This window comes from Prionailurus viverrinus, chromosome D2 (assembly GCF_022837055.1).
Source record: "Prionailurus viverrinus isolate Anna chromosome D2, UM_Priviv_1.0, whole genome shotgun sequence".
Classification (NCBI taxonomy): Eukaryota; Metazoa; Chordata; class Mammalia; order Carnivora; family Felidae; genus Prionailurus; species Prionailurus viverrinus.
Genome location: NC_062571.1, coordinates 3,660,331 through 3,678,861, shown reverse-complemented (window position 1 = coordinate 3,678,861; position 18,531 = coordinate 3,660,331). Strand labels below are relative to the sequence as shown.

The 18,531-nt window shown below is 37.2% G+C and overlaps 1 protein-coding gene across 1 annotated transcript in view; it reads right to left on the bottom strand.

The window, feature by feature from the left end:
• The window catches only part of PCDH15 (protocadherin related 15), an 850,076-nt gene that overhangs the window by 60,392 nt on the left and 771,153 nt on the right, over positions 1-18,531 (bottom strand). The window contains exon 27 of the mRNA XM_047824821.1: positions 2,949-3,164. Coding sequence (XP_047680777.1) covers positions 2,949-3,164 — 216 coding nt within the window. The remainder of the gene's footprint in view (positions 1-2,948; positions 3,165-18,531) is intronic.

The following is an 18,531-nucleotide window of genomic DNA, read 5'->3' as shown; positions in this document are numbered from 1 at the left end:
AAGGAAGTTGAATCCCTATGTGACTGAGGGCTTATGGTGGTCAGTGTTATACTATAAAGCTAGTGTGCAGCAGAGAGAAACCATGAGGGTGGAGGGAGGCTAAATGGACTGAAGGTCCTGGAGGAGCCACAGAGTGCTGGTGTCAGCTGGGTATGTTCAGTATTACTTTCGAAGAGTGGGAGGTTTGAAATGGAGGTTATAGAGGGGATGCATTCACTGGTAATGGCAGAAATAGCTGGCTTCTAGTGGATGCAATAGGGTGGAGGGCAAAAGCACCAGAGAAGAGGCAGCCAAGAGGTTGTAAATTCAGGATACTCGAGGAATAATTTGTGTGTGTGAAACTGCCAAAAATCAGGACAATGGGATTGCTGGAAATGGTGACAGTAACCAGAAACTTAACTCACTGAGTGTGTTGCGGGGGGGAGACCCAAGGTTTGGGAGATCACAGCAACAATGTGAGGGAGGCAGTGAGTGACAGGCTCACACGGGGAGAACCAAGGCTGGATCTCAAGAAGAGGGAAGGTCTAGAAGTAGCCACGTCATGCTCAAAGGTCCCCCTCAAACAGTGCGTGGTCTGAAGTGCGGCAAACAGAAACAGAACAGGATTCAAACAGAAGCCAGCAGCGTGAGGAGTGTCCTCTCGGGAGAACAGAGTCCCAATAAGCAAGAAGGTTTCTTCTGAATTAAAAATCTTACCTTCACTCACTCCTGCTAAAAATTTTCCAATGCTTTCCCACTACTTTTAAGAAAAAGTTCCAGTTTGTTAACATGGCCGACGACCACCACATGAGCCACCTACTGCCATGCCCAGCCTGGCTCTCGGCTCTCATGCACTCTGCTCGCTCGCTGCTCTGGGCTGAGTACTATCTCTCCGGGACTCAGGCTGTCACAACTTGTCTTCCTTCTCGGTTCTGGCCCAGGCCGTTCCCTCTCCATCAAAGCCTCATTTCTCCCTTTCTCTCCACATTCCCTTCTCTTGCCTGACAGGATTTCATACTTATCATAAATGTTGTTTTGCTAGGAAGTTTTATACACACACACACACACACACACACACGGTAGTTTTAAAGGTATACTTTTTAATTTCCACACAATAGTTTATAGAGTCGAAATAAGAAACCCATAAACTTTGCATGGCTTATGTACATATTACAAACATAATCTACATAGTTATATTTTATTTATGTTATTGTAGTATTTTTTTATTTTAGGAGGGGGAGGGGCATGGAGAGGAAGAGAGAGAATCCTAAGGGGGGGTCCATGCTCAGTGTGGAGCCTGATGCGGGGCTCGACCCCACGCTCTGGGATCATAAGATAAGGAGGTGGACACTCAATCGACTGAACCCCCCAGGTGCCCCAAAGTAGTATTATAATTATAAATACTTAGCGTAATTACCCTAGTGGCTAATCTTACACCATCACAGTGTGCAGCCCTTTAACAGGAAGGGAAATAGCAACATTATTTTATATTAGGTTTGCAGATCTTAATTTTATCAAAAATCAGTGTCAACGTTGGTATCTTCTATGTCAAAAGCTTCCAGACTTAGATTGGCCTTTGTTTACCACCACTGCACTGTTCTAAATGGGGATGTTCGAACTTCATAGCCATCATAGTCAATGTGGTTGGTCTTCATGAGTACCGATGTAGAAGAAAAACACTGACCCTGCTGTCTGCGTATCTGAGAAGGTTAAACTAGTTCAGAGAATTACATGTAACGGTGAAAATGAAGATTTAATAAGATGCAAACAGCAAAAGAAGAATTATACTTGATGATGCCTTTATGTGAGAAGCATTTCCAGTAATAATTATAACTTGTAATCATAGAAAGATCCAACTAGTCCACACCACCAGGTTGGTGGAAATTCCACAAGTCAGAAATACGGGTATTGAACACCTTGAATAAGCAGTAATATCAAACCACCCTTGAGTACACTCTACCACTGAGATGGTGTCTAGCCTAAGAAAAAGCAGAGGAAAGCAATGTTCTTGACTGAGCCAAATGTAACTTAGTCAAGAATCACCGATGCTATCATCAGGGATTTGGGTCAAATAAGGAAATTACATCTATTGGAGCAGAAATTTGCTTCAAAAAATTTCCTTTTATTTTCTTAATTACAAAAGGTCTAAAAGGAATTTAAGGGGCGCCTGGGTAGCACAGTCGGTTAAGCGTCCGACTTCAGCCAGGTCACGATCTCGCGGTCCGGGAGTTCGAGCCCCGTGTCAGGCTCTGGGCTGATGGCTCAGAGCCTGGAGCCTGTTTGCGATTCTGTGTCTCCCTGTCTCTCTGCCCCTCCCCCGTTCATGCTCTGTCTCTCTCTGTCCCAAAAATAAATAAACGTTGAAAAAAAAAATTTAAAAGGAATTTAAGCATTAATACAAATTTCATACATTTTAATTTCTCCAGCACAACTCTGTGAAGTATTTAAAAAATTTTAAGGAGCTCCAGCCAACTCTATAGTAAAAATGAGATCTGAAGACCAAATAGTAATCCAATACTTTGGAATTGCTGTCACAATCATATATAAAAACATATCATGATGTAGTTCCCAAGTGTGAAAAAAATGCACAGCCTTAAAGCTATACCTTTTATATCCTAAGCTAGAGCTATTAACAACCTGGATGAAAATTAATTTAGGTTTTAGAAAACCTATTTGGATTAAACTTAAAAGGTCTATGAGTTGGGGCACCTGGGGTTAAGCGTCCGATTCTTAGGCTCAGGTCACGATCTCATGGTTCAAGCCCAATGTGGGGCTCTGTGCTGACAGTACACAGCCTGCTTGGGATTATCTCGCTCCCTCTCTCTCTCTTCTCCTTCCCTGCTCGTTCTCTCTCTTTCTCTCTCAAAATAAGTAAATAAAACTTCAATAAAAAAAATTCTATTAGTTGAAAGCACTGACCATGGGGTAACTGCACTCCAGTCCCCTAATCTCAACTTTCACCTACTTACCAGCACATCTGCCTTGCCACTTAGCCCCTGCCCATAGTTGTCAGTCGCGATGACTTGGAATTTGAAGTAGGACCTTCTCATGTTGTGGAAAAGCATAGCGGTTTTGATGAGCCCGGTATATGTTTCTACCACAAATCCTTCTTTTCCCTCTTTAATTGGTGGAATGATGAGTCGGTATGCCATGGCGCTATAATTGCCAGTATCTTTGTCAGTAGCCTAGGAGGGGAAAACAAAACAAAACAAAACACAGGGTATAAATAAGCAGGAAAAACATAGCCTGTATTAAAGGGCTTATTTCTGTTTGTAAGACTGATATTCTTTTGTGATAATAACACAACACAACCCTCTTAACTGTCTATTGTTCTGGATATCATCCTGTAGATTATCAGCCTTTGTGTCCACAGGGATGAATGATAATGACTACCCAGGGTGAATTCCAAGGACACAGACACTAACGTGTCCAGTCAGTGAATCAAGTGTTTTGATTGGCATGTCTGATGCATTCCACTCTGGGCTGGGATCCAAATTGGTTTAAGGATGGGATTGATTGTTTACCTAGCCATTGTCTTGTGTAATAGACATAGCTTGTGATAGTGCTTTTCATCTAACCCATTTCCGAAAGGGGAAAAAATAAAATAATGCACTAAAATCTCTCAGATGACAAGAAGAATAAAAGTTCAAAACTTTTTCATCAATAAGTCTAGAGATATATAAAGATCCTAATTAGTTAATGCCATGTCATAATTAGAGAAGGTTAGAATACTAATTGTTCCTTTTTAATCACTCAATATCCTGATTAATCAGATTTGTTCCTAGTTGTAAGTACTAATGATCTACATGTTAAGGTTTCTTAATATTTAGAATTTAAAAAGGTAAATAGTTGCTTAGAGGTCTTTTGTAATGAAGCTTTGAGGGTAATATATTAGTCTGGCTCTATAGCTTCTACTTCAGAGATGTTTCAGAACACAAATTTGAGAATCATTTCGTAGTGAAATATTTGGAGGAGGAATAATGGATAGGAGAGTCTTAGTGAATTTATACAAGGTTACGTACACCTGCTTCACGATACTATATATATAACTTTTATATTGTTATTATTCATTATTTTCATTATCTATTTTTACAAAAAGTATTATTAAATGTCATGTATCAAGCATTTTCGATGTCATTACAATGCTAAGGATTCTACAAAGCATCATCCTTTTAAATACAAACTCTGAGAAATGTATTAATGCCAATTATATAAATTAATGCTGTCTAGTGAAACTTTCTGTGGTGATGGAAATGCGCTAAATGTGTTCTAACACAGCAGCCACTAGCCACATATGACCACTGAACGCTTGAAATGAGGCTTATGTGACTAAGAAACTGAAATTTTAATTCTAATTAAAGTGATATGGCCAAAGGCTACATAGTAGGTGGTGAAGTTGGGATATAAATAATGACAATAATAGTGAATGCATGTTAAAGGTTACCATGGGTTTGGATCTCCATCTTCAAATTCTCTATATATGTGCTCAACCATTGGAAACATTTAAGGATAGCTCTACCTTTCTATTAAACAAGGTAACTTAAAGTAAGCAAACAAAGAGATATTTTCCTTCAGGATAAGAGATTTCTTGAATTTTGTCAAAATGACTTTCTAAGAAGTCAGATGAGCTGAGCTCCAGCACCAACTCATCTCTGTAGATGGTCTATGTTTCACATGATGGTGGAGCTGAGTTTTGGCATTAGAGGGACAGTAATTAGATTTCAACATTAGATCACATTATCACTAAAAGGGGAAGAAGAACAAAGAAAAAATAGTTATCAAAGTGTTTCTTTTTAAGCTTTGAACTCAGGCGTTTTATTCATTTAATAAAGTAGAACATAAAAAATAAAAAAGCCCATTCCCAACTAAAATTAAAATCAGAGTTTGAATCAAGTAATCAAAGACATTTCTTTTGCATACGATGAGCAAACTTGGGACCAATGACAAATAGGTCAAAGATTTGGTTGAGTATTATCCTTTAACTTATAATTAGCATGGATGTTTCCACTGAAATAAATTTTTTACTGTTAATGCAAATGACAGTGAAGTATTAAAACCATGTACAAAAATGCACAAATCGTAAGTATACAGCTCAAAAAAATTGCAAACGATGCACAATCACGTGACTAGCACCTGCTTCAAGAAAGAAAACATTACCGCATCCCAGAATGTTCTCTATATCCTCGAACAACACCTACTCCTTAGGGAAACCACTGGCCTTATTTCTAACACCATTCAGTAGTTGCGCCTATTTTAAAATGTTATGTTGATGGGATCACACTATATGTTCCCTCTTCTATCTGAATTCTTTTACTCAATTTTGTGTTGTAAGATTCTAAACCCTTATATTTTTAAATTGTTATAGGCATTTTAAATCATTTTATTTCATCTTCCCTCTAACACTATGAGATAGGTATTATTATTCCCTATTCTACCTATGAAGAACACGAGACTCCAATAGTTATATACCTAATCCACTTAGCTCTTTCTGTGCTTCAGGATTCGAATTCTGATCATTCCGACTCTAGAATCTAAGTCCAATTCGCCACATTTCCCATGCTCCCAAGTATTTACAGCTAACATCTAGTCCTGTGCTTTTTTCTTTTTAATTTAAAAATTTTTGTAATTTGAACTTAACACACAGTGTCACATTAGTTTCGCGTGATTCAACATCTCTGTGTGTCATGCTGTGCTTACCCCAAGTGTAGCTACCATCTGTCACCATATAACTCTATTGCAGTATCATTGATGACATTCCTCATGCTGTGCCTTTCATCCCTGTAACTTATCCATTCCGTAACTGGAAGCCTGTACCTTCCCCTCCCCCCCTTCTCCCCTTTTGTCCATCCCCTCCAGCCCTCCACCAGCAACCATCAGTGTGTTCTTTGTATTTATAGGTCTGATTCTGCTTTATGTTTGTTTGTTTACTTGGTTTTGTTTGTTTGTTTGTTTTAGATTCCACAAACGAGTGAAATTTTATGCTACTTGTCTTTCTCAGTCAAACAAACCTTTGTATTTTTAAATGAACCCTGTAGCACAACACAATTATATTTAGGAAAGAAAAGGTAGTTACAGTAAAATCATTGTGATTGCTTGGTACATTCAGTTTCTTTGTACAGTTCTTACTGATTAACTTCCAATTTCAACAAACAAGTAATTTCACTTTCTAGTATTTCTAAGTTACTAAATTAAGATAACCACAAAGTAGATAGGTTAACAGGTTAAGGTGCTTTTTCAAACACACTGAGGCAGGAGGGAAGGGAGGCTTGGGAGACAAGTTGACTAAAGTGAAGCCATATTAGTTTTAGGCTGACCCTGAACATAAAGAGTCACAAGATCCAACTCATGGAAGACTACCAGCCCCATGCCCTCTGGCAATAAAAGCCACAAAGGCTGGGCATTCTTAAGACTGCTCCCTGTGGTTAACTCCACAACCCTAAGACAATGGAAAAACAAATGGCCCAATGTAAGTAATAAACCCAAAGTTAAAGAGCTACCCCCTGCCTATATGGTTAGCTACCCACTCCTTATATGGTTTCTAAAACTTTTCAGTAGAGACAAAGGGGGTCCTCTTCCCCATCTGGGAGGGAAACCAATACTTTGTGAAGCAGCTCCTTTCTTATTTCTAAATGTCTTGCTCTTGAATTCTTTCACAGACAAAGCCAAGAACCCACATGGCAAGTGTCCTGAGACCCTCCCTCTCAGAGCCTTGGCCCATCTGGTGTCAATACCATTCCTGAAGCAAATAATCATTTAATGCAAAAGTCTGGGTATGAAATTAGCAATTACAACTTAGAAATATCTAATTTTTTTATGATTTTTTCACAGTACATTTGGAGCAAATTATCAAAAAATGAGATACAGGGTTTTTAAAAATCACGTTTACTGGATATTTTCCCAAAAGTATACAATTACTACTGTCATATTAATGTTGTCAGTAATGACTTCACTTTGCATTTCTATTTCTTTGCATGGTCTTAATCCTTTTTGGAATCTCAAAGACCTCATTTCAGAAAACAGGCATTGATGATAGCTTCCCAGGGTCATCAATATTCTTTCAAATCTCCCTCCTTTCTCCCAAGTACATCTAGTTGAATACTAGCCAGTTAGACAGTGAATGATAAAAATTCCAATTAGTACCACATTTAGAAGTAATTTAAAGTATTTTCAAGTTCAATTTTGAGCGTATTTAATTTTCAACAAACACATGATTTAAGACTGAAACCTGTCTATAAGATGTGACTGATCAATGTTGTGTAGGTACATGGGAATTACACATAATTAACAATCAAATATTCCTTCATGATATCAATGAGAAGACATGATATATTTATGTACTAAATTACACCAAAAATACTGATAAAAAAAATAAGAACACAATTTTAAATCTGGTTTCAGATGTGAAAAGTGAGAGTTTCAGCAGAGTGTACTACAATAACTATTTGCTTTCTATGTTTGATAATTTTAAATTTACTTTTATTTTGTGTGTGTGTGTGTGTGTGTGTGTGTGTGTGTATGTGCATGTGTAGGTTGTGTTTTAGAGAGATAAGGACTCAAATGTCGGGTGTGATTTTGAAAAAAAATCACTCAGAGTTTCAGTTTTCCTTATTCATAAAATGAAAAAAAACCATTGATCAACAAACATTATTTCAAGATAAATATGTATATATGTGTATATATATACACACATATATACACATATATAAAGATAGCCAAGTGTAGTATAACTATTATAACTTAATATTTTATAATATTAAAAATTTTAACATTTTTCATACCATATTTACCAATGAATATGCACTAAATTACTTTAAGCTTATTACTCCAGACATGTTATCATGAGATTGTAACTTCCTTAAAATAATCCATTAATCAATTTTTTCAAGATACCTGTACTTTGCTCTCTCTCTTTTTTTTTTTTTTTTTTTAAAGTTTACTTATTTTCAGAGAGAGAGCACACTGCATGCGAGCATAAGCAGGGCAGGGGCAGACAGAGAGGGAGAGAGAGAATCCCAAGCAAGCTCCACACTGTCAGTGCAGAGCCTGATGTAGGGCATGAACCCACAAACCATGAGATCATGACCTGAACCAAAATCAAAAGCTGGGCGCTTAACTGAGCCACCCAGGCACCTCTCCTGTTGAGCAAATTTTATTGTTATTATTTTATAGATAAAGGAAGGAAGGCACACAGAGAGTAGTTACTTTCTCATAATCACAATGACAATCGATAGCAAACCTGGGGAGGCCTCACTCTAAAACCTATATGGAAACCACTATGCTCAATCTGTCACACTAAGTACCAGCACTGAGACCCCAGTGAACACAACAGTAAGTGCTAGATAAAAGATGACAAGAACTCTTCCTAGACATGTTAAGGACACAGAAAGAAAATAATACATATGCAGGCCACAAACTAAGTGAAGGCAGAAATACAAAACTCTTATTAGTGCTGAGTGTGGTTCCACATAGAGGGCTTTTTGCTGATCTAGGTGAGCTTAAAATTCTTGCGGCTGTGATTGGCTCAGAGAATAGGAAACAATACCCAATGCTCACTCACGGAAGTGAGTCTAAGACTACCCTTCCCAGGATGCTAAATTCTCACCTTAAGGACGAATGAGAAATTCATCTCTCCTTTCCAGCCACCACTGCCACCACCATCCCAAACTGCTAAGAGAATCTCCAGGCTTAAGCTTTGATGTTGATTGCAGTGGGGAAAAACCTTCCTTGAGAATCAATCCAACCAACACAAGACCTCATTGGGTCTGTAGCCTTCATTCATACACTACCAATTTGCTCAATTCAAGGAGAAATCATAATATTCTGAACTCGTAAACCCAGTGGTCCTAGACTCTACCTGAATAAACAGAAAAACCACAACTGAGAATTTGAGAAAAGTGACCTGTCTCTGATAGTGGCCTAGCCTCCTCCCAGAAGAAAGCGCATTTTCAAAACAACCACCTCCAACCCATGCCTTAAATAATCCTAACAAGTAAGTTCCAAGAAAGATAAAAAAAAGTTAGAGTAAAATAATCCTAAAAATGAAGAAGGAACAAAATTCCATAAAGAAGAGTTAGTTGAAGAAAAAGCAAAATCAGGGCTGCTTGGTGGCTCAGTTGGTTAAGCCTCTGACTCTGGCTCAGGTCATGATCTCGAGGTTCGTGGGTTCAAGCCCTGCATTGGGCTCTGTGCTGACAGTTCAGAGCCTGGAGCCTGCTTCAGATTCCATGTCTCCCTCTCTCTCTGCCCCTCTCCTGATTGTTCTCTGTTTCTCTCAAAAAACAAATAAACTTAAAAAAATAATAATAAATAAATAAAGCAAAATCATACCCACGGAGGGAATTAGCAGGCACAGAATACAAAGCAGATGTGTTCAGTATGTTTCAGTAAATAGACATCTTAAAAATAGGAGGGGAAATGAGAATAGCTGCACATAAATAAAAAGTATCTTGCAGAAATGAAGAAATAGTAATTGAAATGAAAAACTCAGAGATGAAGCTATTAGCAGTGTAGGCATAGTTGATGAGAGAATTAGTGAACTGAACGGTAGGATAGAAGAAATGACCCAGAATGCCTTACAGGACAAAAAGGCACATAAACCTAAAAGCAAATTTGAGCCATAGCATTTAGTGATAAAGTTTAGCAAATGTCTAATCAGAGGTTCAAGAAGAGAGAACAGAATTTTCCAGAATTGATAAAAACAGCAACAACAACAAAACAAAAAAACAGCTGTCAACAGATTTAAGAAGCCCAATCAAGTACCAACAGGACAAACACAAAGTGCCCTCCACATCTTGTAGAAACTGTAGAAGGCGTGGCAGCCTACCCCCAACAGAAGGTGTCATAGAAGGGTCTCAGGAGTAGAAGAATGGTGGTTGAGTGGGAGGAGGGAAATATCTTCAACGTGCCCAGAGAAAATAGCTGCACACTTGGAATTCTAGCCCTAGCAAAACTGTCTTTCAAAAACAAGAAGGAAATAAACACTTTTTGAGACAATCACAGGGTGGCGTGGAAAGGTACCGATGGAAAGTTCTACATGGTGTGCCTTAAATGAAATGATACCAGTGGAAAATCTAAGATATAGGAAGATATGAAAAAGCAAATAGAGTATTAAATGTTTAAATCACTCTACTTGAGCATGGGCTCTACAATGCATAATTCTATTCTTCTGTGTGGCCAAAAAAACAGACTAAGATATCCCAAAACAATAACATAAATTTCAACGGTAAGGACTTACTTTAAATGTCTGAATATTCTAAATAATATTCAGGGTGGAGGGTACATTGGTATTTTTAGGTACATGTATGTTAAAATTTCTACGGTAACACTTATTAAATAATTTTTTTAATGTTTATTTATTTTTGAGACAGAGACAGAGCATGAACAGGGGAGGGGCAGAGAGAGAGGGAGACACAGAATCTGAAACAGGCTCCAGGGTCTGAGCTGTCAGCACAGAGCTCGACGTGGGGCTCGAACTCACCGACTGCAAGATCATGACCTGAGCCAAAGTCTGACGCTTAACTGACTGAGCCACCCAGGCGCCCCATTTATTAAATAAAATAGAGCATATAACATCGCAAATGCACAAAGGATACACAGGGAAGGAAAAGAAATGAGATAAAAATATAGAAAACAAAACAAATCAGGACAAGGGAAATACAAAATAAAGCAATAGAGGGTAAGAATCTATCATTTCTGCAGTTAGAATAAAAATAATTCTACTTAACAAACCAGGTTAATCACAGGGGATAGAATATACTCTAATGTATAATACATCAACGCTAAAAGAAGGAAAGTGGAAACATAAGTCAAAATTCATTTTAATTTAGAAAATTTATTTTCATATAGAAATTTACCTTTCTGGCTTTTGCTGGGGGGTTGGAGAAGGAGCTGATATTTAAAAATGTTAACAAGGGGGCGCCTGCGTGGCTCAGTTTGTTAAGCGGTCAACTCTTGGTTTCAGTTCAGGTCATGATCTCATGGTTTGTGAGTTCAAGCCCCGCATCAGGCTCTGCGCTGACAGTGCGGAGTCTGCTAGAGATTCTCTCTCTCTCTGCTCCTCCCCCACTCATGCTCTCTGTCACATTCTAAATAAATAAACTTAAAAAATGTTTAAAGATACATAAATAAAAATGTTAACAATATTAAAAGTTAGTCCCGATGCGTTCATGTGTGGCTGAGAAGAACGAGTTTCACTATTTGCCTGAGATGTCATTGGAGAACTTAAGCGTGAATAAAACAAAAGAGCTAAGTACTATTTTTTAAATAAATTAACCTTTGTGAATATAACCTTCATTGTTTCCTTAAAAAATGCGGAAAATTCTTAAAGATATTGTAAGAAAGGGGAAAATATAAGTAAACATTACAAGTTGATTACATAATTTTTAGATAGTAGTAAGGACACATCTAACAAACTTGGTTAAATTAACACCTAAAAATTAAAGCTGGCTCATCGTGAAAATTGTAACTGAATCAAATTTGCTACAGAATCGATGCCACTTGACTTTTTCTATCAGCTTCTTTATAATAAAAAATGTACACTGGGCTCGGGGCACAGTCTTTATTATCTGGAAGAGGTAACCTTGGAAGATTTGATTCATAGACTTTTGGGAGTTTCTGTTAGTGAGTAAAATCAGGAAAGTTATGTCTAAAGTTGTTTTAAAAGAATGAAAATCAGAAATGAATATTATAATTATACCTGTTGTAATTATATTTCTAAATGAAAGCTAAGACACAGGAAACCACTTATGAATGTCTAAGACCTCATCTGGAAATTTTAATGCACACAGGTGCCCAACATTAAGAGAAAATCACCAAATAATTGCCTCTATCATATAGGGGTATAGGTGAGCCCATTAATTTTCTAGCAGCCTAAATAACTGTTCCCCTCTGTTGCCTAAATGAATACTATGGATGTGGAAATATTAGTGGAATAATTAGTGATGTCCTAAGAACTTCCAAAGCCCATTAAAGTCCAATAATGCTAATTTTAAACTTCAGTTTTTCAATTAGACCCCATTTTAACATTTAACAGCACTGAAGACTCACTCTCCCTGTAATAGAGTGAAAGTATTTTAGAATGTCAGGCCAAAAACTCTGAAATCCCACATTTCCACCTACTAATGTCAGCATGTCAAACTGTGTTTGTAAGGGGCAAAAAGAACAGATCCTTGGCTTCTTAAACTACTTTAACTTGGCTCTTGTATTTTCAGGAACTACAAAGAAACCTTCATTTTAAAGCTCTTAAGACAATACATATGTCCAACATATGATAAAATATGAATGAGGAAAGGAAAATGTCAGGTAGAGAGGTCTATTTGTAAGGCTATTCAAGACTTATACAAAAAAATAAAAGGCAGAAAAAGAGAGGGCATAGACATTTCAAATAAGAAAGCTTAATGTCTGTTTTTTTGTTTTGTTTTGTTTTTGGATGTCGAAAAGGTGAGTACAGTCCAATACTTCCTAATTCCAATGTGTCTACTATTTGTATACTTAAGTAAAAGTCTAATATAATTCAGAGATATTCTAGTGAGTAAAATAAAACTTACTGTAGAAACAACAATTTAATAATGTTAGGTAGACACAGGCAACACAATTTGAATGACAAAAACCTTTTCAGGAGTTTTACTGTTATTTTATTATAGCTAGAATTTATCAAAGCTTACTCTTAAAAAGTGGTGCCCAACATCACATGACAATTCCTATTTGAAAAATTAAAGAAAGAGACTGGAGAACAGCAAAATCTTCCTCTTATCATTTTTAAAGTTATACACTGAAACATGTTTTATTACAGGAGGCATGAGATTTAAACATCGGAAAGACTTGCATTTATGTGATCATTGAAACTTTTTTTTAAGTTTAATTTTCTTTTCTTTGTAAAATCTCAGAAAAGAAATACTACCTCAAAAAATACTTGCTTTGTTCTTTTCTTCATTATTGCTATTCTCATGACTGATCATATATTCTCCAATGAAGCTTTGAAATGGACTCTGAAATATTTGTTCTACCTTTTCATCCAGGTGGAAAAGAAAGAAATTGTGTTCCATTCAACACAGAGTAATAACAGAAAACACGTACAATTTGAACTCTCTGAGAGAGGAAAACGAGTTTTTGATGTTGATTCTGAATAACAGAATGTTAAAGGTTTTTGGTGAAAGCTCACTTATTCCAGGAATGTCTAGGAAGTTTGTACTGTTGCTATAATTCTGCAGTTATGAATTCCAATCCTTCAGCATTCAAAGCAAATTAAATGATCCTTCTTATTTCTCACCTGTGTTCTTTGTCCGTTACATTACATTAGATCAATCCAAGGCCAATATAGTTCCACCTTCTCATCTCCCCGGCTCCTGTCCCTCTTCTAGCTGCTGTGCTGGTCCCTCCCGCCGTCGTCTGCCCACCGGGCAAGGGCACCCCACCCAGACATGAACTGGGCCACAGATCTCAGCATCCATCTTCTGGCCCCAGGCCTCCCGACTTCCTGTCTGTCAGCAAGCCTTCCGCGTTGGAGATCTGCAATACCCCTCAGTTCACAGACAACCAAGCAGATGCTGCCCAAGCAAGCCCTCACGACTGAGTTTTCACTCCAGCCATGGCAGAAAGATGGTCAAGAGCCCCCACCTGCCACAAGAGGGGCATTATGACACGCACACGAAATATTCTTAGTCTGATCCCAGTGCACCATTCCAACTTCCTGCCCTACAGGTACCTCTACTTGAATTTCCCCCAAACCATACTACCTATTTTTTTTTTTTCCTGAACAATCTGTGTTCTTCTATGATTCCAACTCTTTACTTACTCAGTTTCTTCTAATTTAAAATGTCTCTTATTGGGGTGCCTGGGTGGCTCAGTTGGTTGAGCATCCAACTTTGGCTCAGATCATAATCTCAAGGTTGGTGAGTTTGAGCCCCACATCAGGCTCTGTGCTGACAGCTCGGAGCCTAGTTCAGATTCTGTGTCTCTCTCTCTTTCTGCCCCTTCCCCACTCATGCTCTCTTTCTCTCTCAAAAATAAATAGACGTTAAAAAATGTTTAAGAAGTGTCTTTTGTCTGCTAGGCCAAATGGTGCTCCCTCCTGGATTATATTATGGTATATGTGTGAGCACGCCCACACACACCTACACGTACTGAATATATATAATATTGAACAATAAAGCCAGGTCTCACCTTAAATGATAATTTTCTCAAGTCTGTCCCAATTCCCTTAGGGGCACTGCTGTTTCCACCTGCATGTTCCTAACTACTATATTTTATGTATTTTTTACTATAGCATTTACCTTGGCATGTTATACTATTTATGCGTATCTATTACACTTGATTTTCTTATTCTTTTATATTTTTTGTGACTTGGTTTTCAGATTGGCCACTAAAATCTCCTTCAAAAATGAAAATTAAAATTTAAAGAGGATATATAACTTTTTTTAAAAATCCTCTTGAACAGAAACTTTTTTTTAAGCTTATTTTTGTTCCCATCATTAAATTATTTAAGACAGTTTGTCCTTCATGTGTTCAAAAGTTTGGACCCCCTTGCTTCATGAAAAGATTTGAGTATCCTGTCACTTAAACATCCTCATTTATATTTTTACAGTTTTAAAGCACAATTAATTTACGAGATAAAGAATGGCATTTTCATCATTGCAAAAAGGTTTAGGATATGAATAATGTATAAGAAGCCTATTTATTCTTCAATTATTAAGTTTAAGAGGGAATCGGAGGATCCTGATAGCAAGGCATTTGCAAATTAAATACGAATGTGGCATCTTCTGTGTGTTCTCTCTGACAACGTTTGCCCATTTAAGACAGAAACAATAAGCACACACAAAAAGCTTTACTACAAAAAGCAAAACCTTTATCATTGCTTTTTAAAGAGTATGTCAAAGGAAAATGGAATTCAATTTATAAACCTTTTACTTTGGAAAATAAATGGAGAACTTTCAAAAATATAGTGAATATAAAGTACTATGATGAAATTAATGATTAGCAGCAGAAAAGCCTTTAGGACCATTAACGTGACACTAATTATACAGAGGCCCATACTGACAGATTGGAATGGTGCTATTTACACATGGGAAAATAAAATCTGCCTCCTTGAATATATATACATCGCAACATTTTAATGTAAACAACACATTCAACAACAACAAAAAAACTTGCTTTCTGCAATGTCCTTCATTTAAATTGGTGGTATTTCAGAAACCATCTGTCTCTATGTATGTGTGTATATACACATACATACACGTACATGGATATATGACACACATATATGTAAACATGTATGCACAGACATATATTTTTTTCAGTTTTATAACAATGTATATTTCGTCTAACATCTAACAAGTTTGATAAGAAGAAACAGCTGTAACACAAAAGTAAAATTCCTGTTACTATTATTTTTTGTTGGATGAAATTCTAAAAAGAATTGGTCCCAAAACAATATACTACAAAGCAGAGTGGCCAACATTACAATTCCACCTTGAGATACTAGGCTAAAATATTATTATTCTCAGTTGCTAATTTTTAAAAATATTTTTAGTTTTTGAGAAGCATGGATGAGATTGTAATAAGTGATGAATCTACTTTTGCAAAATTATTTAAATGCTTTTTTCACCCTGTTTTCCTTTTTAAAAATTCCTAAATTAGTTTCTTTCTTTCTTTTTTGACTCCTAAATCAAATTAATCTTTTTAAAACTTTTTTATTTTTATTTATTTATTTATTTATGTATTTTATTTTTATTTATTTTTTTAATTTTTTAACATTTATTTATTATTGAGAGACAGAGCATGAGCATGAGCAGGGGAGGGGCAGAGAGAGAGGGAAACACAGAATCCAAAGCAGGCTCCAGGTTCTGAGCTGTCAGCACAGAGCCCGACGCGGGGCTCGAACTCATGGACTGTGAGATCATGACCTGAGCCGAAGCCGGACGCTTAAGCGACTGAGCCACCCAGGGGCCCCTTAAAACTTTTTTTAAATGTTTATTTATTTTTGAGAGAGAGGGACAGACAGAGAATGAGCAGGGGAGAGGCAGAGAGAGAGGGAAACACAGAATCTGAAGCAGGCTCCAGGCTCTGAGCTGTCAGCAAAGAGCCCGACGTGGGGCTCGAACCCATGAACTGTGAGACCGTGACCTGAGTCCAAGTTGGACGCTCAACCAACTGAGCCACCCAGGTGCCACTTCATATTATTATTCTTGCTCTGTGTTATTTGTAAAGATGAAAAATTGTAGCCAATTAAATGTCCAACTGTCTTTTATAATGTGTCTAATATATAAATACTTGATTACTTCTTGTTTATTACAGAAATATCAGAAAATGTATATTAGCAAAGGAATACTAAAAACTCTACACTGCATCCATTTATAGCCATTATTAATATGTTTATATATGTCCTTTTATATTTCCTATATATGGATATGCTTTCTGTAACCAGGATCAGATGATCTGTATGGCTTTTATAACCTATTATTTTCAGTCGTTAGCCAGTTATACGGATTTTTTTAATCTTAAACAAAAACAGCCTATTTCTATTTCAAACAACACATAATAGGAAGAGTGGCATTTTTCAAAATTTTAATAAATAAGTAATTATTTTTTATTAGTATTATTTTTAAAAATAAGCATATTTTTAAGGGATATATAAAATCTATAAATTGTACCAATATTGTCAAGGCTCAAAAGATAGTTACTAGGTTGCCCCTACACCTTAGTTATTGTAAATAATGCTGCAATAAACAAAAGGGTGCCTATATATTTTTGAATTAGTGCTTATGTTTTCTTTGTGTAAATACTCAGTAGTGGAATTTGTGGATCACAAGGCAGTTCTATTTTTAATACCTGAGGAACCTCCATAATGTTTTCTACCGTGGATGCAGCAGATTGCACTCCCACTGATGGTGTGAGAGGCTTCCTTTTTCTTCACATCCTTGCCAACACCTGCTGTTTGCCATGTGTATGATTTTAGCCACTCCGACTGGCATGAGGTGGTATCTCATTGTGGTTTTGATTTGCATTTTCCTGATGAGGAGTGATGTGGAGTATTTTTTCATATGTCTGTTGACCATGTGGATGTTGACAGACAAATGGATTAGAAAGATGTGGTATGTATACACTGGACTATTACGCAGCCATAATAAAGGGATGAGATTTGGCATTTGCATGGATGGACCCAGAGGGTGTTATGCTAAGTGAAGTAAGTCAAACTGAAAAAGACAAATACCACAGGACTTCACTCACATGTGGAATCTAAAAAACAAAACAAATGAATAAACCAACAAACGGAAGACAAAATTAGACCTATAAATACAGACAGCACACTGATGGTTGCCAGCGGGGAGAGGACCGAGGGGATGAGCAAGAAGGATGAAGGGGAAGGGAGTACAGGCTTCTAGTTATGGAATGAATCACTCATGGAAATAAAAGGCACAGCCCAGGGAATACAGTCAGTGATGCTGTAATAGTGCTGTGTGGTGACAAATGGTAGCCACACTTGTGTTGAGTGTAGCACAATTTACACAGAAGTTGAATCACTGTGTTGTACTCCTGAAATGAATGTCACATTGTGGGTCAACTACATACAGATTAAAAAAGAAGAAGAAGAAAGAAAGAGTTACTAGATAACACTCATCTCTGATAAAATTCTTAGTTTCTCTTTGCTTTGTTTTGGCGGAGAAATAGCATTGGCCCATCTGTCTTTAGCCTACTTGCCTTTGGCCAACCTCCGGTAATCTAAATAGTTCTTCAGCCAATTAAGAACTGGCATTGACAATGACTGGAACTTACTCGATGCGGATTGAGTGTCAGCACTGAAGAACTGTAATGAATAAAAGATTATACTCAAATAAGATCTGGCAAAGCCTAAGTAAGAGATAAGGGTGTACAAAGTGTTCTGCATTGGCTAAGGACCTTATAAACAGGGGATCATTTAATTTTCTTAACTCTGGTAGGTATAAAGAACAAAGCCATTCTGTAGATGCTGTTCCTGAGCTGTGTGTGTGGCAGTAAAACTCTGCAAATGACCCCAAATCACACGGCTGGTGAGTGGATCCTGGAATGTTTGATTCCGAGGCCCATGCGAGATTTGCCAGTGAACTGGATGGAGGGAAGTATGTGTTGGACTGAAGGTTATCTCCAGATCCTGGTTTCAGAGAGAGAGAGAGAGAGAGAGAGAGAGAGAGAGAGAGAGAGCGCGCACCTGCAACCTAACCAACAGATTTTATTAAAACTTGCAAGTTACATTTCTCTCTTTTTTTCCCCTCCATCTGTGAAGATATTCATCAGACTCAGTAAGGAATTAAATTAAGACAAGTAGCTTTCTCTTGGCATCCCTCTTTCAGGACCAAGCAGAACACAAAGCCCGGCAAAAAGAAGCATCATTTCTATCCTACCCCAGGGATCCTGCTCCATGAAATGACATGTGAAAAAAGAATTCAGTGTTATAATTGCATTTAGTGCTAATAAGACCCTAATAAACGTAGGGGAGCGTACACATTTTCATCGTGTTCCTTTCCTTCCGTCGTTAGTTATTCCTAATTTTCACAAAGACTATTAACGCAACATAACATT